The sequence below is a fragment of the Molothrus ater genome, chromosome 11 (assembly GCF_012460135.2).
Source record: "Molothrus ater isolate BHLD 08-10-18 breed brown headed cowbird chromosome 11, BPBGC_Mater_1.1, whole genome shotgun sequence".
NCBI lineage: Eukaryota > Metazoa > Chordata > Aves > Passeriformes > Icteridae > Molothrus > Molothrus ater.
In genome coordinates, this window is record NC_050488.2 from 16,622,731 (window position 1) to 16,648,417 (window position 25,687).

At 42.9% G+C, this 25,687-nt stretch overlaps 1 protein-coding gene across 3 annotated transcripts in view; it reads left to right on the forward strand.

Annotated features, from left to right (window-relative positions):
- MITF (melanocyte inducing transcription factor) overlaps positions 1-25,687 on the forward strand; it is a 99,495-nt gene that overhangs the window by 31,128 nt on the left and 42,680 nt on the right. For all 3 annotated transcript variants that reach the window (XM_036390881.2, XM_036390882.2, XM_036390883.2), the window contains exon 2: positions 24,221-24,467. In XM_036390881.2, coding sequence (XP_036246774.1) covers positions 24,221-24,467 — 247 coding nt within the window. The remainder of the gene's footprint in view (positions 1-24,220; positions 24,468-25,687) is intronic.

Here is a 25,687-nt window from a genome sequence, read left to right on the forward strand (position 1 = left end):
CTGCCATGGAAGAGGAGAAATTCAGCCTTGAATTTGCATGTTCCCATCATACAGCAAAGGAAAACTGAATTGGAAGCTGAGGCTTGATTGCATTTTTCTATTCTGTTCATAAACTATTATTTCCTGCCCACCCACCCCCTCCCTCCCCAAGACTAATAGAATTTAAGCAGTCAGCTTTGCATCTAAGAACTGGGCTCCTGAAAAATGCAGTGGAACTGAATCAATTATTGCCTTAAGAACTTTATCATAGAAACATCTCAGTTCTTCTACAATAGCAGCATTTTTCTTGGTTTATGCAACCAGTAGCACATGAAAAAACTCTGTGTTGCTAAAGATGATCCACATGTTGACATGCCATTGGAACAGCAATGCACTTCATGGTATTTTAGATTGGTCAGCCATCAAGCAAAGTGTTTTCTGATAGTTTGGTAGTTTTCCTTAATCATGTGACATTGTAGATGCTGCAACTGGAATATAACCATGCAGAGCTCACAAGAGAGAAATGGCTTTGTCCTGTCCCCTCCTTCTGTCTTGCGTGAGAAATACCAAAACCAAAAAGGTGGGTTTTGGAGCCTGGTGGTAGTGTGAGCACCAGGAAGCCTAATGAAGCATTTGTCTGCTAAAAGCTTGTGCTTTCCCCTCCAAGTGTTGCTGTTGATCTAAAGAAGCAGTCTCCTGGCAAACTCTGGAATTGTTCATGCCCTGTGAGTGTTGTGGCTGCCAGCACATCCCTTTTTGTTATTATAGGAATATAACTTTTGATGTCTCGGCCGAACGTGTTTGTTCATCAGCTGCTCTCAACAAGTACTTTGTGGATCTGCATCCTGCAGGCATCTGTCCTGGTTTTCTTTATATTTAGGCAAGGCAAAGGAGCTGTACTGAATACTGTCAAGATTGGCCAAGGGTGGTCTGAGCCAACTCCTTTGAGTCTTGGAGTTCTGGCCCAGGATCTTTAAACAATGACTTTGCTGTGTGGGTGCCTTGGTCCAGCTCATGGTATCTGCAACCTGTCATCCTGAGTGTGGGGTGAGGGGTTAAGACCAAGCTGGAAGGAGGAAAAGAGGATACAGACAGGCAGGCAACTTTCTGTCTTGAAGCTCAAAGCCTGACTTAGGGATGAGATGTGAGAAGTGAGATCTTCTGTAGGGTTTGCTGGTTTGTCTGTTTTCTACATAGAAATTAATACTTGTGCTCCAGTCAGTGACAATGCAGCTGGAATCAGAGGCACTGAAGCACTGGGGTCTCCCCTCTCCCCAGCAGTGCTCTGTGCTGTGCAGAAACTGGAGAGACCATGAGTGTTTTCTTCAGGAGTTTTGGGGAGACTTGCTGTGTCAAGATGTCTGTGCTGCAGTGTCTGGTGGCAGTGAGTGACACTGCCAGATGGACTCTGTGCTCGAGTGGCTCTGACCACTGGCCAGATCTTCACATGTCTGGAGGCTTAGTCACCTATTAGATGATGTTTTTGAAATATTTTTATTTTAGTTTATAGAACAAGGCTTGCTAAATTATTCCAAAGCCTATGGAATAGTGTTTGCTCTTAGTCCAATAGAAACAGCCATTTTAAAGTGTTTGGAGAAAGTGTTTCCCAAGATGTGCTCTGGTATTTCTGTTGACTGAAATTGCTTATTAACTTGGTGATGCAGCAAGGCTGCTGTCTGGAATAGATCATCCAATACACCCTCTACTGCTCTGCTCAGTCAGTGTGTGTGTTTCCTTAAAAGTGCTACAAGAAGCACAAATATAGCTGGAGCACCTAGTCTGGAGTCAGGGACAAAAATAAACATGACATTATTATATTAGACTTGGCCACAGTTCTGACTGGTGGTGAGCTTTGATAACTTTGACATCTAATAGTTTTAATCAGACTTTAAGGTTCACAGCCTTGGCTAGTTTGGTGGATAAGCCTTTCTCAGCCATTTTTTCCTTTGATGTTCTTGTTTTGGTGTTTGTATCCTTCTCTTAAGGCTGCAATTAGAGAAAGCCAGGGTTGTGCTTTTCCCTGCTCATACCACAGTGGCACTTGGACACGATGCCCCAGCTGCCAGCTGCAAATGCTTTTTTTTGGTACAGCAAGGTCAAAATTGCACAGACCTGCAATCAGCTCGCTCTGCTACCTTACTAAAGCATTTTTTGTAGCTCTCTTACCTCCCTTCCTGCACTGAAACACCTAAATTTAGAAATGTTGAAGCCCAAGAGTTAGATTGTGCTGTGAATTTGCCACAACTCATTTGGTGTGCATTATGCCCATTCAGACAGTTCAGTGGCAGTTCCCTTTCTCCTGCTTGTGTTTTGGGAAGCCACGGGCTGCTTGCCAGCAGAGTTTGGCCACTGGGCTGCTTTGGGTCCATGTCACTGCTGTTACTCCCACTGCTATAGCAATAGCTGTATTTATGTTTGCAGTATCACCAGCTACAGCCCTTCTATTTTAAGAATCCCTGGCATGCTGTAGCCTTTCCAGAACATGATTTGCACTCCTAGGGAGAATAAAAGATGCATCCAACAGAAAGGAGCAAGCTTGCAGAAGTTTGGATGTACATCAAGTTTCCTGGGGGGGTGTACCTTAAGAGAAGTGATGGTTGGTTATGAATTATGACTGCTAGAAGATTTCTGCCACTTACAGAAAACTAACAAGGAGAGATTCTGACTGATTCTGATTAATTTTTTCCAATGCTTATACACTGGTCTAGTACTTCCTGTTTTCAGTTCTGAATAACTATTAACTCAGTATTGTGGATTTGTCACTGAAGCTGATGTTCAGTAAAGAAGGTGCTTCTCCAAGCCATAATCTTTTCCTAAACTTGCTTAAAGGTGACAAAAAGTGCTCTGGAACACTGGCACTGGTGCTGAATAGCAGTATGCTGAACAACCTGTGTGTGTGCACTTGTTGGGTTTGGGCAGGAGCAATGCTGAAGGTTGACTGTTGTTTCAGGGGAAGAAGGGGAATTCAGCCACTCAGAGCAGTCAGATTTGATCCATTGGTGTTTGAGAAGGCAGTCAGGAAATGTGCTGCCTCCACATGAGGTTCTGTGCTTGATGAGGAGAGGAGAGCATGTGTAAGAGGTTTCAGTGGTTTCTTGTTGGCTCAGCTAACTGAATTTTAGTAGTTGTCAACATTGTTAAAAGCTTACATGATATCTCTAGTTAATTCTACTAAAAGAGTTTGGCTGGGATGAGCATGCAGTCTCCAAATATCTTAAAATTACAGCAGGTCAATGGACAAACTTAAAAGATTAATGAAGAATTTAACAACAGGGGCCCAGAGAATAAATGACTTGTGTAGAACCTGTGTAGCAATATATGCACAGAGAAGTTGCTGAAGAGTATCAAGAGGCTTTTTGCAACTATAAATATTCTTATTAATCTTTCCAATGGGTGATGCAGTGCCTGGGCCACATTGTTCTGTGGCTGAAACCTTTTGAATGCGGATGAACGAAATATTTTTAAGTATATGATAAGTAAATTAAGAGACAAGGATTGAATGTCACTGTTTCTGGACCAGAAATAATTTGGGTTGGAAGGGACCCCCGAAGGTCTTGTGGACCAACCTCCTTTGCCCTTCTAAGAGCCCCAGCTCTAAACCACCTTGGCAGTGAGCAGCCAGCCAAGGAACCAAGACAGGCCCACTGATTCCTAAGGTGTTTCCTTTTTGTCAGAGGGCTCAGCAATGCCAGGGCTGTGGGCTGCTGCTTCTCCTTCCTAGTGCCAGTGCTGGGCACTTCCCAATGCACTTCACAGCCTGGATGTTCCAGGTTTCAGAACATTCTCAGCTGTACTGTTAGGTACATCGCGGGTGGGAAGAGTTTGTTTCCTATTGAAGAAATTAATTGCTGGTAACTTCCCACATTCTTCTTTCTCGGTTTTGTCACTGAATATTTTCCAGGACCTGGGGTTTTTTTCCGGTAGCAGTTTTGGCTGGAAAAGCTATAGGCTGTTTCTCAGTGCTGTTCACTAAAAGCAGCTAATATTAAGAGGAAAGCTCATTTGCATTTTCAGAACTTGGGGATGATTAATTTTTTGGTAGCAGAGGTTTTTTTTTTTCTTTATATAAGTGCTAACAAAATATGTGCGTGTACAAAAGCTGTGTTTGAGTGCACAGAGATTAAGCCAGCTAAAAATAGCGACTTCTGTGACCCTGCTGGAATTTTCTTTAAGCTTGGAAACACTGAAGTGTGTGTTTTGTCAGATTTGAATCATGAACCTTGAAGAAGAGCTAATGACTTCTTATTTCTCACCCCTAATCTTCAACTAGAGCATTCTTTATATGAACAGCAGATCAGTCTGAGACCGTACCTCAGGCTTCACTTACCTTATTTAACTTTGCTTACTTGCTTTGTTCATTGTAACATTTTTTTCTGCTCCAGTGAGTGTGTTTATGAAAATCATTATTTTCAACCCTTATTGTCAGACCCATGCAAGCTGTGCAATTGTGGCTGGGGGTGACAGTTCCCCAAATCTGCCTTATTTTCTGTTGTACTTAAAACCAAGCTTTTCCTCTTGAACATCTTGTAAATCTTACCCTGATGAAATGTGTGGCTTTCTCTGTTACTCCCTCTGTTTTCCTGGCAACTTAATGAAGATTTTTAGCTGTTTTTTTAGCTAAATAATCAAGTCTTGGGACAAAAGCTGTATTCTCTGCCACCTGTCCTGGTGTATCTGGTTGTAGGTAAGGGATGGCAAAGCTCTTGTTTGCTTTTGGGGCTGAGATTGAGTTCTGACCTTCAGAAGTGTTCCCAGGATGTGCTGCACCCAAAGTGGCTAGGGTGCAATTAGCATTACCATTAATTTTGTTTTACCAACAAAAGGACAAAAAGTGATTGAAACACCCCAGTTCAGTTGAAATTGAAATGTTCTGGTAGCAAGTAATCACAAAGCCTTGCACATCCCCTTTTGATGCAGATTTTCTTTCAGATATGTTAGTATTTAAACTATAATAGATGTTTTAGTAATTGGTTGAATTCTTGCTTCAAAAAGTCTTTTCTTTAAATTTGTCTCTGTTTCTGTGTAGAACAGAATTGCAAAAAATAAATTCCAGTGCTTGACTAGTTCTTGTTTGGCATGAAGTTGTAGAGCACTTAAAATTCCTCATACAACAGCTTTAATTGCTTGCTAATCTTGCCTAAAGATTGGCTGAGAATGTCGGCTCAGTTCTCCTGTTGCTTATTCTCAATAGCACAGACTGCAAATGCTTGGGGAAAATGTACTGGGAGGGTTTACTCTGTAGTACATGGGTGAAGGGGTATGGAAACACTTGCCTAGAGGTCAGACTGTTGACGTTTTAGTAGTCGCTTATTGATCTCTATCAGCAGCCTGACAGTTGTATAGCTTTTGTGGAATTAGTTAATAATTCCTTGGTGTGATGCAAAATCAACACCCAATTGACCCGAGCCCCTGAGTGTGACCCTGTGCAAGGGGATGGTGTGAGATGCTGCTCCCAGCACGTCTGCTCTGCTCCACCAAGCCCTCCTCAATGAGCAGCTCTTCTGGACAAAGCCTTCCCGAGAGCTGTGCCTTCCTCTTTCCTTCCCACGTTGTGCTGGGCTTTGATGAATGTGTTAGTGCTCATGTTGGTGGCTGTTCCCTTTTTTTAGAAACAAATCTTACCCACAGTAACTCTATATCCACAGTGAGTAATGGAGAAATCATTGCTCGTTAATGATTCACTTGCAGGTTCCTGTATTGCTCTTGCTCAGTCACTGGTGTTGCTGTTGGCTCCAAAGTGTTGCTCAGCCGAGCACTTAAGACCTGATTTTCATAGTTTCAGTAGGGTTATTGTAATGACAGGGTGGTGGGTGGCTGCCCTTGGTTACTGGTCCAAAATACATCCCTCCAGAGCTGGTCCTGATGATGCTCTTGGCAGGATTGAAGAACTTCTGTGCTGTTGAACCTTTAAACTGCTTGAAAACCACTTTTACCTGTTATTTTTTGTTAGTTTGCAGAAACTGTTGTTGGGTGTTTGCTTAAAGACTACCTCATGATTTACCTCTCCTGCTGTGTGAATCCCCTCTGTGCTCAAAGGTTAAATACTCAACTTGGAATTTCCATTTTGAACCTTATTTTCAGGTAGAGTTCTCATCCCAGCCTCTCCAAAGTGTTTGTTTTCTGTGTGCACGCTTGGTGATTGACTTTCTTGGGAAATGCCAGTGCTTTGCTAAAACTGCACTTATAGGAATGGTGCCTCTAATGAAGGAGCAAAAAGCAAACTTCAGCTTTTAATAACTCAGAAAGAGAATCCTGAAGGATGCCTGGGGTCACAGAGTCCAGTCCTTTGTCTTGGTCGTGCCTGTCATATCCTCCCTAGGCTGATTGAGTTACGCAGACAGAGCTTGCCTAATAATTCAGCTTCCTATTTTGTAACAGTCATTATTGTAGGCTGTTTCATGGTGCTATTGTTCAAATAAACTAAGGAAAAAAAATAATAGAAAAGGGCTCACACAAGAACAAGAGGATGCTTTCGCTGCTTTTGGCTTGGTTACTTCCTGTGAAAAAAAACATTCACCATGCAATGCTTGGGATCATTCAGCAGCAGTCAGCCCAATAACAGAAATTAATAAGCTAAAAACCCCTAGAAGCTTTAGATGGAAAAATGCTGTGGCTTGACTTTTGAATATTCAGCATCTTTTTTTTTTTTCTTGATGTCTACTCACCTTCCAGCATGGACAGCCAAAGCAGAGTCATTTTCCAGCACCATTTGTAGGATAACAGAGGCCTTGGCCTTGATTGTGCTACATTTCAATCCATGATTGGTGTAAAACCTGCACCCCAAAACAAGGAAGGGGAGAGACATGGCCTTTGCTTGGCCAGGGGCATGAGCATGGGAGGAGCAGGAGGCTACAGCAGACCCCAGGCCAAAGGGGGTGTGTGGTGGGAGGCTTCATCAAATAAAACATGGCAGACTTGGGGTGATTTGGGACCCTGTTATTTTTATTGCTTTCAGAAGTTCCTGTAATTGATTTGATTGCAGAGAGGAAAAGCAGAATTATTTACCGACAGTAGTTCTTGTGGCTTTTCTTGTTTCTTTTTCTCACACAAGGGAAGGCTTTCCTGCGGTCATTCTCCCGCTGTCACTTCACAGCAATGGCTTCATCCCCTCTCTGTTTTCTTCCTCTCTTGTTGCCCTTCTCCACTTTCTCTTCCCCACATGCTGCCCTTTCCCTGTGTGCCACCTGTTTGCTCCTGGCACAGTTGGGGCTGGGCAGGAGCCGGGAGCTGCCGGAGCTCCTCTGCCTCCCCGAATCCATCAGCTCTCCTGCCAGGGTGCTCTGACCTGCCTCTGCCTTCCAGTTTGTGCAAGAATGTCTCTGTTCAGATTTATTTTTTAATTGAACTCCCAGCGTCTCAAATGAAGGAGCACAAAATGTGATTTTAAAATTTTTTTTGTGAGGGAAGCCTGAGATCACTCCACATCGTGTTGATCACAGAAATTGTTCCAGAGTCCTGGGCCTAAGCTCATATGGGGAAACAGCCCTGGATCAATGAAAGAAAACATTCAGCAATGTGCATTTTATACAAGCATTTAAACTTTTTTTTTTTTTTTTTTTTGTTTTGTTTAGTAATAAAAGGAACAAAGCTATTATTAGTGACCATGGGCTTGGGAGTTTGCTAAAGCAGCAATAGTTACTCATCTGTTTTCATTTGCAGAAGTGTTCTAACAAAGGCAGCCACAAATGCAGCAGCAGGGTTAGGAGGTGGATGGTAGGAGTGGAAGTGCAGTTTCTGGAAGCCAGTGCTTGCTGAGACCTTTCTGTTTAGTCTTGGTTCTGTGGCCACCAGGAGCTCAGGTCCCAGGGAGCTCTTGCCTTGCCTTGGATTGAAAGGTGAAAGGATGAATCCCCTGGGTAAGTCCTTGGTCCTTTTTCTTCTCTGAGCTGCAGCAGAGCTCCACAGAGCAGTTGTCCCTCCTGGTGCCAGCCTGGGGTTGTGCCTGCACGTCAGCTCCTGCAGCTGGCTGGCAGAGATGGAGAAGAAGCAGTGATATATAATAATTTTGTTTTAGTTTTCCCTCTCTCCTCCTGGCCCAAGTAGGAATAAAATAGAGAAATTATCTGACTTGGAACCACAAGAAACTACAATATTTTCTCGCTCATTTCTTTTTCTTTTTCAAACCAGCTGAACAAGCGTGCACAAGGCCTTTTGCATGTGCTTTCATGTGCAGCCAGCTGGGTCAGGGTTTGCTCTGTGGCAGATGCTGTGGACTGCAGAGCTGACTCTGTACGTGGGGGGATCCACGCTGCCTGCGAGGGCAGTTTCCTCAGGTGCTGAAAGGCAGGCAGGTTTTTGGTTCAAAATGCTGTGCTGTGCCCAAAGATTCTGTGGGAAATCAGAATGAGATTCTCCTATTGATTTCCTTGGGTTTGGGACCATGTTCCACCTAAGTTTGGTTGTGATGTGCTGAGTATGTGCCTGAATTTAATGATGGAATTAAATGCTCCCTGAGAGTTGCTGTCTAATAATCTCAACCAGCCTCTTTTTCTCCCCAGTCCTGCAGCAGTTGAAAGTCTGATTTACAATTTGAGTTTACATCCTGAGGTTGGTGTGACAAATACCATGAGAAATATCTTGAATAAGTAACAAATTTCAGGAATTGCTGTTTTCCCATGTGTCTGCGTGCTGAAGATACAAACTTAAAACCACAGAATTGCAGAAAACCTAACTGGAAAGGAGAGCTGGAGAAGGAAAACTCATGTTAGTGCACAGGGATCTGTTGGGGCAGCTGAGCCTAGAAAGTTGCAATTATATTTCTAGTGTCAGAAATGATACTGATATAACAGATAAGCAGAGGAGGAGTCATTGAGCTGCTTTATTGTGCTGCTTACAGAAATGTGAAATTTAGCATGATAATTGAATAAAAGGTCTTATCTGTAGCTACGGTTGTTAATGGCCAGAAACTGACATCTAAGAGGACAGATTATGTAATTTGCACCAACGTTGTAAATACATCTTTTTTTTTTCCTGAATGTCATGCAAACATTTTTTATAAAAACAAACCTCTCTGCACTGTGTGAATAATATTTTGGTTTCAAAGATGCCAAACTTTTGGAAGTAGACTGATAGAATAAGAAAGATGTCAAACTTGGTAATATTTTTACACATGGCATGTTGTGGAAGGCTTTTTGGTTTTTAGGAGTGGGTTATTAAAATTTTTCATCTTCTAGTTTTCTTTCTTTTTATTGTTTTGAAGGTTTTGCAAGCATAAGAAAGTATGTAGGCACAAAAGTTTGAAGTGACCTGGCACCAGAGGGAACAAAGAAACCTTCACCCTCTTGAAACAGGATTCTGCACACAGAACTCCAGTTTGCTCAGTTTTCCTCTGTGGCAAACAAATTTTTGAAGTTTACTTTGGCAGGAATTCCCACCACCATTATGTTAAACCGAAATGGGTGTTTCCAAGCAGCATGTTTCTTTGTTGCCATGCGGAAATACAGTTTTAAATCTGTTTTCTGTAGGCACTTTGTTTTGCTTTTCATTTCCTTGTCTTCTTCTCATGCATCTATAGATTCCCACTGGGAATCCTGCAATAATTGATTGGTTTGGGTTGGAAGGGACCTTAAAGATCATCCAGTTCCAACCCCCCCTGCCATGGGAAAGGACACCTTCCACTAGACCAGGTTGCTCAAACTATTTTAAGATAAATAGTTATATTCATGTTTTTAATTGAAATGAGGAAAGAACTTCGTTCTGGCTTGAACTTCACTGTTTACATTTTTTTGCATGTGAAATGTTAACTGATAAAAAATGCCTGCAGGTTGGGATCCACCTTAGATTTGCGATTTGTTTTTTTAGTCCTAAGGAAATTTATTACATTTACTCTCAAATGAAAAATTATAAAGGACTTTGCTGTAGAAAACCTATCAGGTTTCTGCCAACATTTTTTTTTGGTGCTCTAGTGGTTATGGAAAACCTTATAGAAAACCCCTCGTGTATTGCTTCTTGGAGGGTGGTACTTGAGGGGTTGATAAAATGATGCTGCTGTTGAATAATGCAATGAGAAAATGATAAATCTGGGAATTTTTGTGCTTTAAACCTGTTTTTTCACCAGGCTAAGGCTATTCAGCCCATCCCTGCCATCTCCAGCTGTTACTTGCATGTGGACATGGAAAGGGCTCAAACATTCACTGGAATCAGAGTAGCCTTTTATTGCCTTTTTATTTTTAATGGCAGTATATTGAGGTTTTCTTAGCTAAGGAGTGGTACAGTTTACCTGAAGAAGTAACTGTCAGGCTGGTTTTGGTGTCAGCACCTCCCTTCTGGCACTTGCTAATGCTTCATCTGCATTTTTTGTCCTGGGCCACCACAGTACCAAGGTCTTGGACCTGGTTGAAAGCCCTTTGGCCTGGGAACTGCTTTATTCTGGCTGACTCTGCAATCCCCAATTTACCTGATGCTGGTTCTGCAGAGGCATGCGGTGGGATGGGTGGAGAAAATTGATTATTATGGTTTTTCGCCTAGGGCTTTTTTCCTCTTGTTTCAGGGAATTTCTCAATCCCAGGCTGTAAAGATTTAATGTGCTGGTTTTTTAGTAGTACTTAACACTTGTAAGATTTTTAAAAACATACATAATCACTCAAATATTAAGGACTTCAGTTGCAAACAGCATGGATATGGACTTAATCACAAGAATATATTAATGCATTTGATCTGCTTTGGGTTTTTTTCAGTGTAACTTTACCAGCTTAACATTGCTGTGAATTTTTGAGATCATCTTTGCTTTTCCCGAGTTTTTTAATAAACGATTTTAGCAGCAGGAGCTAGTGTAAGTGTCTTTAGAAAGCACTTGCTCTGCCAGACAGGAAGGTGTTTTTCAGGTTCCATACTTTGGTTTTGTGTACTTAATTATTACTTTTTTCAGAATAAATTAGCCTGTATTAAAAGCACACCGGAGGCTGGAGTTCTTTGTTCCCAGGCTGGAAATAACATGGTCAGTGAAGGTGTTTTCATTATGCTCCACTCTTGAACTTCAGGGGAAATTTTGGATGGCATGTTCAGGATGTAGAACAGTTACAGGCTGTCAAAGGTTTGGGTTTTCATGCTGCTGTGACAAACTGAAAGGTTCTTCTCTGCTAAGCCTGTGAGCAGGTGTTGTAAGAGCCTGGCAGCTTCACCTTCAGTGCTGTGTTGCTGAGTAGGGTAACAGGACATGGCTGTTGGCTACAGAGGATGGAGCATTCTGGGATTTAGAGATGTGGTTTCCCCTTCTGTCTGTACTGCCCAGGCTGTGTGTCCCCAAGGGGCTCTGTTCTAAAGCCTTGTGTTGGAAGTCATGGGTGATGGTGGCTGTTGGACCTTCCAGGTGCTGTCTTTCCTTCAAAAGGTATCCATCCCTCTTAATCTGCTCTGGATGAAACCTCCTGCTCTGCATGCCTTCTGTCTACTTTACGATGTCTCTTTTTGTAGTAGATATTTCTTGAGTTTGTTTGTTTTGGGGGAACCTCTAATCTTTAATTTAGAAAGTAGGGGTTGCATTTTGAGGTATTATTTACTGGTTTAATTCAGCATGGTGTATATGAAGGCTCCTGTTGTGTGCAATATTCCAGCACCACTTCAGACCCATCTGCTCTCCCAAGGAGTTTGCTTTGCTCTGTATTTGTCCTTTTGGAGCCTCTGGCTGCAGGGCATCTTCTGTGTTCAGGAAATGGCTGGATATGTGAACGAGAGCAGAGCACTGAGTGCCAAGGTGGTGGTTGGTCAAAGGTTGGGCTTGATGATTTAAAGTCTTCTCCAGCCTTATTGATTCTGTGATTCTGTTTCCTGCAATTCCTTGCTGGCTGCTTTATTCCACAGTGACCTACTTTGATTAGGCAGCCAGGCTTTATTTGCAAAGGAGCATGTTGTTCCTTCGCCAGTCCTCCAGCTGGAAGTGGTTTCAGGTCTGAATTTCTCAGAATGAGACTGTTGATACCAATTTAATCTTGTTCATGGCTGGTTTATATCGCTTGGTGACGTGCCAGGGTTGTTCTCTCCTGGGTGTTTGTTTCTCTGCTGTATTTATAGACAGCAACACTCACTCCTGTCAACCTCCAAACTTTTCTTTAGCTTCCCACTATAACGTGGGCTTGTTTCCCTTGTCCCCTCAATTTTAGCTCTGTGTTCTTGAGCACATTGCCCAAGCATGAGCCCTTGCCCACAAGGCACACACAGGTTTTGCTCTTGGAACACAGTGCTTCTCCATCCTCTCTGGCATTGCCTTGTCTGATACAGCCCGAGGCTGCTGCTTTTTGTGCTTTGCAGTGCTTGGCCACTTGTGACATCGGCAGTGACTCATTCCCCTGGGCTCCTCTCAGTCCCATTGAGTTTAAATTCATCAGGGAAATACAGATGATGTACCATATCCTGTTGTGCTTTGAAAGATCCTAATGGAGTTGTGGCAGCTCACCAGAAGGATGAGCTGTTTCTCTCGACCTGTGATCTGAAACAATACAGACCAAATCCAGCAGATACAAATCAAGGGGAATTTTATCCATGAGTTGCTTCCCCGAAGTGTCAGTGGATCCAAGGCTGGAGCCTGAGCAGAGGCATTTGGAACAGATGTTTCAGGTTAATGGAGAAGAGATTGAAGAGCTTATTTTGAAAGAAAATAACTGGGAATATGAAGAGGGATACAGAAAACCCAGTGAGCAATTCAGGTGTATAATCTGGTAATAAGCTTAAATGCTGTCCCTTTACAAGGGGAGGAAAAGAAGTGTAATTTGAGTGTGGTGAGAGCTCAGGCAGTGCCTTGCAGCCATGGTAAAGGCTGGTAGGAGCTCAGCGTGGATTGGGACCTGGAATTGTTGAAATCTTCCATTCTTCAAAAATGGCAAGACCAAGGCTGTGTTAAAATCAGAGAGCCAGGAGGGCAGGGTGAGAGCCCAGGTCCTCGCTGGTCTCTTGCTGTTCCTGGAGCCACTGCTGCAGGCTGTTTATTTGGGGTGACGCTGCTGTTTCACCCTTTGCCTCTTTACCCTTTTTATCCCAGCTCAGGGCTCTGCCAGACGCTGGGGAAGAGGGGACAAAGCTCCATCTAGTGTGGAAAGGGAGATGTCAGGGAGCTGGCCAAATGAGAAATCCTACAGAAGCTGCCTTCCCCTAGTCCAGGCATGGGGGTTGCTTTTCTGGCTGCTTTTGTTTTGGGGTTTGTTTTGGCAGCTTGTGTATAGGACTGCAAAGTGCTTTGGCTTTGCAAGTGTTAATTGAATAACTCTGGCATTGTCAGCTGATGTTCATTTTTGACACTCTGAAAGTGTGCAGGATAATACAGGCTTTAATGCAGTTTTAAGTAGTCTGTAGTGTCAATTCTCAAGGCAAATTTAAATATATATCCTTCTATTAAGATTGAGAATTCTGTAGCCAGGTTGTAGCTGTGTGAAGGGAAGTGGCACAGAAGTATAACACTTCTAAGGTAGAGTATCTTAGTTTAAGATGAAGTTCAAGATTTGTACAAAAATAAACTATGGTAAGATAGATGATAAAAGCTGTTATCCATATATACTTGCATTATCTGCTTTTAAAAACAAGAAAGAATAGCATATCATCTTGCTTGTTCTGAGTTTAGAAAAAAAATAATTTTTTCCTCTCCTGAATATTGTAAAGCTAGTTGCAGTTCCTGAATGTAGAAGGGAAAACTATTTTCAGTGTATTAGATGTATATTGGCAACTAAGTATCAGGCAGCCACTAAATTTCTGAATTCAATAATGGTTGTGCGACAAAAAAAAAAAAAAAAAGCTACTACAGGTTAATCCAGATTTCTTATGTGGGTTCTGAAGGAAACATTTTTTTATTTTCCTTAATCCACCTGTGATGTCCCATTCTTACCCAAGCACATGCTGCTTGTCCTCCTGCCTGCTATACCTCAGTGCCAAAGACCACTGGGCAGAATTGGCCCCTGCCCAAAGTGATAGATCAGTGTAATCTGTGGGAACTTGGGATCAAACTCCTCTGTGGGTTTTCATTGTTGTTCTGGGGGTTTTCATGATTTCCAGCATGTTGGGAATACTGGGGGTTGTTCCTGCTGGAGGAGGATCATGAGGAATGGAAGGTGGTGAGTGCAGGGAAGGTGAAGTTTTCTTCCACACCAATAGGCTGAGATGAAGGCAGTAGCACTGACTTTTCTGAGCCAAGAAGATGAAGAAGTGGCAGGGTCAGTTTGCTCCAGCAGCACGTTTGCCCCCAGGGTGCAGCTGCAGGTCCTGACTGAGAGCTGCTACAACGCTGCTCTTTAGGGACAGCACTACAGTTGGCTGCTGGGCTCCAGCAAGTCTGGAGCTGCGCATCATTTCCAGGTGACTTTGCTGCATGTTTATGGACCTGGCTCACTAATGTAGCACTGTACAGTGGCCTGCTGAAGCCTAAAATAACAGAAGGTGTGAAATGCTGCTCCACACCAATGGTGGGTGCTCCAGCAGGTACTTTGCCAAGGTCACAAATGCTAAGTAAACCAGATTAAACAAAACCCTGTTGCAGGAATGCGTGATTAACTGTAGTCTTTGCAGGATTTATTGGTTATAAGCTAAGCCCTGCCTTTATTTTTTTGTCCTAGTAACTAAGGCAGATGTGAACTTCAAGTCCAGTGAAACATTTTTTTGGCTCTTGCCTCTGTTTACATGATTCAGGAGTTTGCAGTAGTTCCACAACAAATATAGCTTTGAACAGAAATAGCCATTCAAGTGCTGTGCTTCTGGCAGTGCAGAACAGATTAGGAGGCTCTGACAGAAAGGCTTGTAAATAGTTTTGAGTTGGCTGCTCTTTTTTCAGAAGTAAACCAAGGGCTGTAATGTATTTTGAAAAGGAAGAAGTGGTGTTCCTGCTACAAGTGGCACGGACAACATGGCTTAGTTGTCACTGAACTGTGCAAAACATGGGTTGTGCTGAACAGTTTTAGTTGAGAAAATCCCATTTTCTAGAAACTCAGCAGCTGTGTTAATCTTTGAGATTGTATTTGGTTGCATAAAGTTATTTCTGAAGATTTTTCCTGATGTCTCCTCTTTGAGATGTGCTTGTGCATTTTAGATGCAACATAAGATATGCAAAGCAGAAGGGTGATTGCAAAATTAAATTAAGGCTGTGTATTAGCAGGGCCATATTTGAGGTGTTAAAAGACCTATAAATAGGTTAGGGTGGATCTTTTTGTATATATTTTTGACTTTGTGAAATCAAGAAGTATAAATGTTGCTTGCATGTTTTTATTTTGAATGAGACTTCATTCTGTACCATGGTTTTCATTTGGTATTTCTTTTATTTACATGTCACCCCATGTTTAAGTAATTTTTTTCCTCATTCCCTCTCTGATGTTCATGAGCAGTTTCTGGCTTGAAACAAGATGCAGAATTATTTTGATGAGGGAAGAGGAGGAATTACCATAATAGTCCTTGGAGATGCAATTCCCCAGTGCTGAAGGCTTTAAATCAATGCCAGATATTTCTGTGAAAGACTGCAGTTCCTGCAAATGTGACAAATTTAAAACAGAATTTACAGCTGTTGGATGGCAGGTATAATATTTGCACTGTCCTGCCCCAGCCATCCTGCCCCACAGTGCACACTCTGAGGTTGTAAGCACACAGAAACTGTCCCCAACTTTGGGAATCCCCAAACTTGGGATTTGGGAGAGGTACCTGGTGACAGAAGGGCTCTTTACTGGGTGTGCCTGTACTGAGAATGCTGCTGACATAGCAGTGATTCCTGATGAACTGAGGAGGTTTGCTTCCTCCAGGAGCCTTGGTTTGGGATTCTCCCACATCAGGGATGTTGTGGGGGCACTGAGTGGCCTAAGTAGGGAATTGAAGGCCGCCTGTCTTCAGTTCTTTGCAGTTGGGCAATTCCTCCATTTTGCTTCGCCTCAATTAGCAAGTTTGTAAACATCACTAATGCTTCCATACATGGACAGCTGGAGCTTATCCCACCTTCCTGTCTGTGCTGTGAAAACCCAAGGCAGCAAGTCTGGCACATCTGTCCTGCAATTGCAAATCCTAATTGCAGTGTAAATATCCAAGCGGTTGGTAAAGTAACTCGTTGCTGAATAAGGGCTTTTTTACCCCCACCCCAAGTAGTTCAGCTTGCACAGTCCTCTTTGCCCCAATAACTTTTCCACAAATAGATAAAAAGGTAGAAGAAACATGAGCAATACTTAAGGGACTCTAAAACTGAAGTTTGTTCCAAGCATGGGGATGCTGAGGAATTGGTTTATGCAGCCTGGGGAGTTGCTTTGTTAGAAAGAAGAGTTGCTAAAGACATTTGCTGATCTGATCAGATCCAGTAATGAACAGCTAGTGCTGTGGCTAGAGATTGAAGCGAGAGTTTGCATAATACCTGTCCAAGACTGGTTTAATATTAAAATTATTGCAGTGATGGGTTGTTTGTTCCCTTGCATGTTGTTTTTAGTGTTGTGAGCAAGTCCTACGTGCTGATAATGCCAACATACCGAGCACAGAATTCACTGTGTGGTTCTCATCATGACTGTTTGGGATTCTTAATCATTTAAAGCAAATCTTCCATAAACACTTTCCCTTTTGCTCCTCAAGATCCTGTTTGCTCAGCATGCCAGAGCGAGGATGTCATCTGCAGGAGATGAGGCTTCCAGCTGCCTCATCCTCTTTGGAAGGCATTGAATAGTGCTGTAACAGTGGAGTCAATAAGCAGAAAGCCTTGGATGAATGGAAGGGTTTAGGCTGGGAATTGCTGTTCCTGGTAAGCCTTGAGGGACACCATGGCTTTTTAGCTGGGAAGGAGTCTGGGCATGTGAGTTATGGATACAAGCTGTGGACACTGCCTGGTTGAGCCTTATCTTCTGCTTAAAACTGCCTCTGTGAATAAACTTGCTATCCAGCTGTGGAAGTGATAATTTCTAAACCAAGATAAGATGGAAAGGTGCTGTGAAGCCAGACCTGGGCACTGTGTAGTTGTAAAGTATCAAAAAGTGTGGTGGTCATACGTCATCTTCTGTCAGCGACAGTGTTATCATTGCTGTTTACCCAGATTAAAAAAGGTAAATTCTGCATTACAAAATCAAAAACTACAGAGATTGCTAGTGGAACCTTATCTCCTTGCCTTTTCTTTTATCACCTTTTGGTTGTTTTAGCAATCTGGCCTTTTGTTTTGCAAATTTGTGTAGAGCCCTTTAGAGAGGGAAGTGCCCATAGATGTGGTGTCTGAAAAATCGTTTAAAAAGCCTTTAACAAGGTCAGACTTTTAAGTGAAAGGCAAATCTGTGTCGTGCCTTTTTTTCCTCTTTTATTGTTTGGTAATATTTTTTCTGAGTTTGTGATGGAAGCTTCAAAAGTTTGAGGAAAAAGATGAAACCAATATCAGGTAATGCAGTCAGCTACATTTTAAATTCCTTTAGCTCTTCATGGGACAATTTTGGGAGCTTGAGGTATTTGTGTGTTCTTTTCCAGCCTGTTTGAGCAGAGGTGGAGCTGGGGAAATGGTGTGTGCACTGTCACATCGACTCTGTGCCATTACAGATGTAGCTCAGGCTCTTGAGAGATGCATGTCCAGTGGTTCCTAGGTGGGAGGTTCGCCTAGGTGAACCTTGAATGCGAAGTTACATCCCAGAAAACAAATTTGTCTTGCACCCACCCTTTCCCTTCATCTTTTTGGCGATAAAGATCGTGAGAAAAAGGTGCTGTTACAGACAGCCCTTATCCACTGATGGTGTTAATGGTCTGATCACACCCCTTTTAATTAATGAATGGGAGAATTGCTTGCAGTGCCAACCCGTGTCTTCGGTTTCTCCCATTCCTTGCGGGGCGGTGAGGGTGGTGCAGCCCCTGGGATCCTCTCAGCCCAGGGCAGTGCCGGGAATTTACCCCAAACCCTGCGGATCCACGTGCCCATCAGGAGGCTGCGCGGCGCTCCCATGCAGGTGAGACAGGATGCAGCAAGATGCTGGCTCCAGACTCCTGGGCTGTTTTGGAGCCCTTTCGTGGCACCCCCTGGCCGTGCTGCCTCAAGCCCGTTGTTTTCTCCTCGGTAGGTGCTGGATTGCACAGGTCTGCAGTGCTGGGAGCTGCTGCTCCCTGGGGATTGGAGTTGCCAGGTCCTTATCTGGAGCCTCCCCTGGAGACACAGCCGGCCCGGACGCTGCTTGGCTTTCACCCGGGGGTGCTCAGCACAAGCCCTTGGACACCAAATTTGGGGGAAAAGATGGAAGCTGTTCAGATGTTCATGCCCTGCTCCTTTGACAGCCTCTGTCTGTGAGTGATGCTTTGCTGGGGCAGCGTGAGCGGATGATTGCGGGGTTGGTTTGTGGTGGAGGTTGTGCTCTGGGAATTGAGGATTGCTGTGCTTGGCACTGGCCACTGTCCTCTGCAGAGCCCCAGCAGCTGGGCCGACCAGCTCAGGTACTGATGGTGACTTTCAGGAGGGGAAGATTCTGAGTTTAAATATACATACATACGTATGTCTCTTATTCTGAAACTTGATGGCAAAACTGCAGATTTGGGCTAACAGAGGTTCAGTTTCTGTGTAAAAAGACTTGGTGTATTATCCCTGTTATAATATGGAAGTCTTTGAGGATACTTTAGGTTTTCAATTTTTCCCTTTTATCAGCAATAGTAGTAAAGGGTTGTAAAATGTGACCTTTGCAGCTTCTGGATCGAACCTCTTAATTTTACCTTGTTCCTTAACCTGGACATGATCAAGCTTTCCAGGCTATACTGCAGGCTGTGTCCCCAAGTAAATGGGCATTCAAGCAGATCAACTTGCGGCATTTTATTAAGTCAACACTCATGCAAAAGCCACCTCCAGAGCTTAATAATTATTTACTGAGTGCTCCTGGGTCATGAGAGAGGTTTTCATTAAGTTCAGAAAGCATTATGTTCGGCCACTTGTGAAGGTGTGTTTTAAAGACAGGAAGAAAAATGGAAAACTACTACATGGTGTACAACAACTTAAAAAAAATTCTTAGCTGAGGATTGAATAATTTTGTTTGTGGGGCTGGGTTTTGTTGGAGGGGTTTTGTATGTGTGTGGGTTTAAAAAAATTTTTTTTCAAAGCAGGTTGGTCCACTGAATTAATTTGATTTGAAATTCAACCCTTATCTCCTTGGTATAGTAGATAGTAGGTGTGCGTGGTGAATGGATATTGCAGGGTTTTGCCTTCCCTCCCCAGTCAGGTGCACTCAGTGCATCCAGGCAGATGGGTGGGTGCCTTTTGGGCTGTGTTCTGTTCTGTGGGTGCAGCCCATGGTGCAAGGCAAGCAGTGCAGGTCAGGATACAAAAGCATTTAGGAGGCACAGAAAACATTTACCTCGATGATGGAGCAGGGACAGGCAGCCTATTTCTTTAAATGTGTAACCTTCAAGTGCGGAAACCTTTCATGTAGGAGCCTGAAACGCAGTCCTGGCTTTATTATAAAGGCTGATAAAGGTCTCCACACCGTTTTTGTAACTGCTTTGTCCTTGGCAAGTCAGGACGTAGGAGGGTGCCAAATCTTGAGCTTGTTTTTTTTTGCATTGATACTTCAAGCAGCGCCAGGCAGTTGGCGGTGAGCGGAGCGTTGCTGTAACCCACAATCAATTATTAAATGTTAGGAATGAAGTACAAAGTGCTCCAGGGAAAATGCTGTAGTAGTTGGAGTCCCTTTACCTTGGCTGAAGGGGAAAAGGGATTGTGTAGGGGTTTTTTTTATTGTTTTGGACATTTTGTGTTTTGTATTAGACTTTTTTTGGAGTGGTGGTGGTGTGTGCAATCTGGCTCCTCCTTGCATTTATCTTTTTTTCTTTTGCTATTCACTTTTCTGTCACTTCTTTCTGAGGCAAACAGCATTGCTGGCTAGCAGGTCAGAAGCTAATACAGGCATTGTTGCTTCATCCACATATACAGTACAGGGAACAAAAAATTTCTTGAGGTTTTACTGCTTGGTAGAGAGATTGAAAACAGAATTTGTAGAAATCAACTTGAATTTTGAAGAAACTCTAGTAATTTTCTACGAGTGATGTAGGGAGCCGAGTGGTGGTCTCCTCTGAAAATGTCTTCTGGAGGTCAAGTATTTAAGTATCCACCATCATAGCATAGAACAATCTTAATCTTTAAAGCAAGGAGATGAGAGGTTGCCAACATTACTACTCAAATGTGGATGCCTTTATTTTCTCTATGAATAATTATGAATGGGATAAGGGTAAGACATAAACAAAAGCGTTTAAATCCGGTGTTATTTCTTACCTCTGATATCTGGTGCAGCTCAGTGGATTTCTTGAGGTGCTAAATCTGCTTTTCCTGGCTGATTTCTCTGTGGACTAACCCATTAACAAACAGTTGGCATGAATGGAGGGAAGAGAGCAGCAGCCTCTCTCTTATGTGTCATTTATCAATTAAGAGCAGGGTAGTCCATCCTGACTAGAACAAGTGGCTTTGAAGGCTCTTTGTCTAATTTGTATAAGAAAGATTACATTGGGTAAATTTATTTTTCATAAAAAATATTCAAAAATAGTTAAAGTTTCTAAGGTAGTTAAAAAGCAAAGTTGAGTTAATTTTTTTTTCAGTTCAAAGTCTCCAGAGAAGTTTCTTAATCAATGCATACATAGTGCAAAGTAATATACATCAGATAACTCATGCTTATACATCAGATAACTCATAACTAATGCATGTGAACCAGAGCATTTGTTTGATCAATTTATAGAATCTGAAAACAAAACTGTCCAAGAAAAGATGAGTTTGTCTTTTTGCCTAAAGGGACAGATAAAATAATCAGTAAACATCTGGGAAGATTATGGTCTCTGTGGGTCGATGGCAACAAAATCAAACTTGATTTTAATGTGATCAGTTGCCTTTTATTATGTAATGGCTACCTGCATAATAACTCATGTATGCAGTATCTAACATTTCCCAGGCATCTGTGCAAAGGATATGTAATTTAAACTATTTAATAAAGCTTTATCACTTCGTGATTAATTGGATTGGCTCATGACACATAACTAATAACTCCCAGTCTCAATTGCACTGTGCTTATTAGAGTGCTAATGGATAACTGGTTTAATCATGTGTCAATTAAAAGGATGAGTCGGTTTCATTTATTGCAATTAGATGGTTTCCATAAACTGTTTGCAGGAAGTATCTGAACTGCATCGTGTATTAGCTGTGTGTGGGCTCTGCTGCTGGCTCCACGTAATCTGGGGGTGAATCAGTTCGTGTAGGGGAGTTTTGGATCCACGTGTCCACTCTGGATTGTTCTGTGGTACATGGCACCAAGCATGGTCATGGGACATCTGCCTGTGCACCAGCATGGAAGGGTCAAGAAGCTTTAAAAATTAGCATTTTCAAAACTCTGGATGAAGCTTTAGAAATAGCAAGTTTTTAATCGCTTCTTTGGTTGGAAAAGGGATTTTCTGACAAGATGGTCATGGAACCCAAACCATCTTCTGTTCCTTCTGTTCTGTGCTTGAGATGAGCAGACATGGTGCAGAAGGGAAGCTGGATGGGAGAGTGACCTTGTGATGCATGGGACAGACTTAGAGGATGAGATACCAAAGTTTCAAAGTGTTTTTTCCATGTTTGATCAGTGCCACTCGTGGCGGGTGGAAGGAATGCTGGTGTAGGGAGACTGTCATGCACACAGGAGGAGCTTTGCAGACACCTGGGAATAAGTAACAGGAAATCTGTCCGTGTTCCTTCCTAGTGCTTGTGACAGAGAAGCATCTGGTTAGGCAGGCAGGTGTTGTGCAGCAGCTTTTATTCCAGATCAAGCATTATTTGAACTCACCTGCACTGATGGTGTGATGGTTGGGTGCCCATCTCCCTTTCTCAGTTAGTAATGGGTAGGCTAAGAGAAGATAGCCCCAAGTTGTGCCAGAGGAAGTTTAGATTGACCATTACAAGGAATTTCTTCACTGAAGGAGTTGCCAAGCAGTGGAACAGCCTGTCAGGGAGATGGTTGAGTCACCATTGCTGGAGGTATTTAAAAGGCACGTAGCTGTGGCACTTGGGGACATGGTTTAGTGGTGGGCTTGGCAGTGCTGGGTTAATGGTTGGACCTCATGATCCTGGAGATCTCTTCCAACCTAAACAATTCCATGATTCTGTGGCAGTAGCTGCAGTCTGGCAGCACGTGGCTGTCCACGCTCTCTGTGTTCAGGGCTCATCTGCCTCTTTGCCATGTGAAATACTGAGCAGAATTGCAGAGGAAATAAAGCCTGGGAGTATCTTCGCTTTTTGGGGAAGAATTTGGTAGAACAGCATTTTCTGGGACTGTTATCTCATTAAAAGTCACAATACTTGAAGCTTTTGTTTACAATTTTTGATCAACAGTAGAACCCTGAATCACCTGCAGGAAGATGGAAGGATGCTTGGTGCAAGTAGGTAAAGTAGTTGTGTGAGCAAGGTGAGGTTCTGGCAGGAGCTGTTTGAAATGCTGTGGAAATAATTTCTCCTTCCTGCTCTCTCTCCTTCCCCAACATTTTTGTATAGAAGAACCTTTCTTCTGAGATGGTTTCCAGCACACTTGGCTTTGGTAGGCGGAGAAACAGTTCAAAATGAAAGAAGGTGGGAGGAACTGCTGGGTTACCAATTTTGCAACATTAGGTATCTGTAAAAATTGCCAGTAGCACACAAATGAGAATGCTGACAAGTGTGGTACAAAATTGGCCTTTTTCCAACATGAGGAGAATGAATCCTTCCCTGAATGCAGCATTTGGGTGGCTTTTTTTTTCCTCATGTATTACAGTGGTCTCTGAGGTGGGATGCACAGTGTTGTTAGTGGGCAGAAAGAAAATGTGAGCACTTCAGCAATACATGTATGTAGTTCATAAATAAATAAGTAAACATTTTGAGCATGCATGTTCAGACATTCCTGGTAGGAATGTATAATCAAAACAATTGGGAGACCACTCATCTGTAACTATCTTGGTCATGGAAATAAAGCATCTCTTCGGTTTAGAAATGTGAAAGTGGTTCAGATGTGCAGCCAGAAAACAAACTGCTGGATTTAGATGTGAGAATGCTTCACCCTTAATTGAAAAGGGAGTGTTTTTTACAAGTATCACAGTCAATGACTTGTCTTGAGCAGCTAATTAGTACGATTATTCCGCAGCTGCATTAGTTTCACCACAAAGGTTTTCTCTTGTTTTATCAAAAGGATCAGTGTCTCTGTGAATGTTTCAACATGACAGGTCTTAAATAGCAAGATGGTCCCCTGCCTCCCTGCCCCCAAAATGTGTGCTCTGGAAGAGCAGAGTTTGATCTCTTGGGGCAGTAAGTGTGGGTTCTCTTTGTTTGTTTTTTTTGTTTTTTTTTGTTTCTGCCCTGAACTGTGTTCAACATCAGTCCTAAACAAAGCCAGAAAACTTCCAGCAGTGCTGGCTCAGGCTTTTGCAACACAAGCAGCAAGACCTGGAAGGGATGCTGGCTCCCAGACTTGCGTGTCCTGCCAGCATCCCACAGGTATCAGCACTGGAGCCAGAGGTGGGGCTTTCAAGAGCAGCTTCCTCCTCGAGCCAGGAGGGTTACTGCTGGCTTGCCAAGGCATGGCCCATGGATTTTGGTTGTGCATGCTAAGAAAATGATGAGTTGCTCCAGAAAGTGTCCATGGTGAAATCCTATGGTCTGTTTGCCAATGGTGTAGAAGTGTCTCTTAGGTGGTAAAGCTGAGCTGTGTGCTGGCTTGGGCCAGCCTGTTGCTTTTTTAAAGTATGACTGGAATAAAGCTGTTACTGTTGTTTATTTTGCCTGGCTGTTGTATCTGGTAGTGCTCAGAAGATGGTGGTAGGCCTGGGGTGGTAGTTGAGTTTTTGGCAGAGATCTTTTTTCTAACTCTGAAAAGTCACTGCCAGCAAGTCCAACCCTAAGGTAGCATTATGCGGGAAATAAGTGAACTATGTTTTGTTGTGTTTTCATGGAAGAGGTAGATTTACTTTACTTTGAGTTAGATCATTGGACTGAAGAATTATCCATAGCAATCATTAGACTTGCTTCAGCTTTTTATTATTAAGGAAAAAGGAATAAATGTGCCTACTACTGTCTATAAACGCATTTGTTTTTCTCGTGGGTGGTTGCTGTAAAATTCAAAAGAGCAAATGGCTCTTTACAGCTGGATGTTGGCATTTGGGGAATGGTTTGGCTGCAGTCAGGTTAAGGCAGCCTAATGTGGCCACTGAGTTACCTGCAGCGTAGGTCAGCTCTGAATTCCCCTCGCGCGGAGCCGCCGATCCTCACCCATCGCGCCCCACATTCCCCTGTAACTCCACCAGCTCTGGCCCCTGGAGCTGCCATCCCGCTTGGTGGAAGCTGAGCTGTCTTTCTCTGGTCTTCCCACAGCAATTCCGAGCATCCTGGCGCTTCCAAGCCTCCCTTAAGCTCCTCCAGCATGACCTCACGAATCCTGCTCCGACAGCAGCTCATGCGTGAGCAGATGCAGGAGCAGGAGCGTCGGGAGCAGCAGCAGAAGCAGCAGGCAGCCCAGTTCATGCAGCAGCGAGTGCCCGTGAGCCAGACACCTGCCATCAACGTCAGCGTGCCCACCAGCCTGCCCCCTGCCACCCAGGTGCCCATGGAGGTCCTCAAGGTACGCACCTTTCCGCTCAGGAGCTCCTCAAAACCCGCTTTATTGAACAGGGACGTGGTTCTAGGCGTTTTCGGCAACCAGGTTTTGCAAATGAGCTGCGCTCTGGCTTAGTTTGCAGCTTGTTTTGTTGGCCTGGTAGCAAAGAATGGAAAACTTCTAAAAAAGTTTGTATAACTTTTGTTTTCTTTCAACTTTGAGATCTCCGGAGGGAGGTTTTATAACAAAACTGAGTTTTCCGTCATTTTCCCTTTGGAAAACGCTTCTCCATCTTTCTAGTATTTAATTACTTTCAATATGAAGAAATTATTAGTAGATAAAAAAAATCAATGTTTTGGTTTATAAAGGAAAACAATGAAATAGTTTTGTAAGATGGAGTCAAAACTCTTTACAAAAGAGTTCCTCAGAAAGCCTTAATCTGAAATATGGGTGAGTTTCCAGCTACTTGCAAAATGAGTCTTTGTAATCCTTTTTTTGTTTAAATGACTTGTTTGCTATTAGTAGCTTTGGATTCCTTGTCCCACTGGTAACTGTAGGAGCTTGTTAGTGTCCCTCTGTCAAAGGGGATGTAGCTTGCTAATTACTCAGGGAAAAAGGTGCACAGCTATAAGAAAAGAGATAATTTCACGCACTGCTTCAATTCAAGTAGGCTGAAGCACCGTGAAATGTGTGAGTAAAACAATGTCAAATGTTTTGGAGAAGTTTGCTGACATATTTCATGAAAATATGATTTTCAGCAGTTTTGTAGAGTTTGCTCTGCATTATTGCTGGATCTTTTTATTGCAGTTTGTTGTTTAGTCAGTGAGCATATTCTTACCACATGAGTTAGCTGAGCTTGGTGACAAACCGCTCATGTTGTGCTTTTTGCTGTTGTATACCAATGATATGCAGTCAGAAATTCAGTTTTAAAACAGACTTGCTGGCTCAGGATTTTGAGGGGGTCTGTGTGACAGGTTTATGGGGAAAATATAGGATAATCTTATTTATTGAATCTGCATTATAATGTTGTGTTGCCAGCACTAAAACTAACACTTGATTTGGGGTAGTAGAGTCATAATCCAGTATGTGATCTAGGAGCAAAAAGGCAGCAGTTGAATTTTGAATTCTCTTTTTCCATACAAACACATTTCCATTGAAAATTACATGTAATATTCTTTGAGCATGTGAGCATATGTCTGTAGTAAGGAGTCTGAAATTGTCTGGGAAGAATTGTTTTGTCTAAT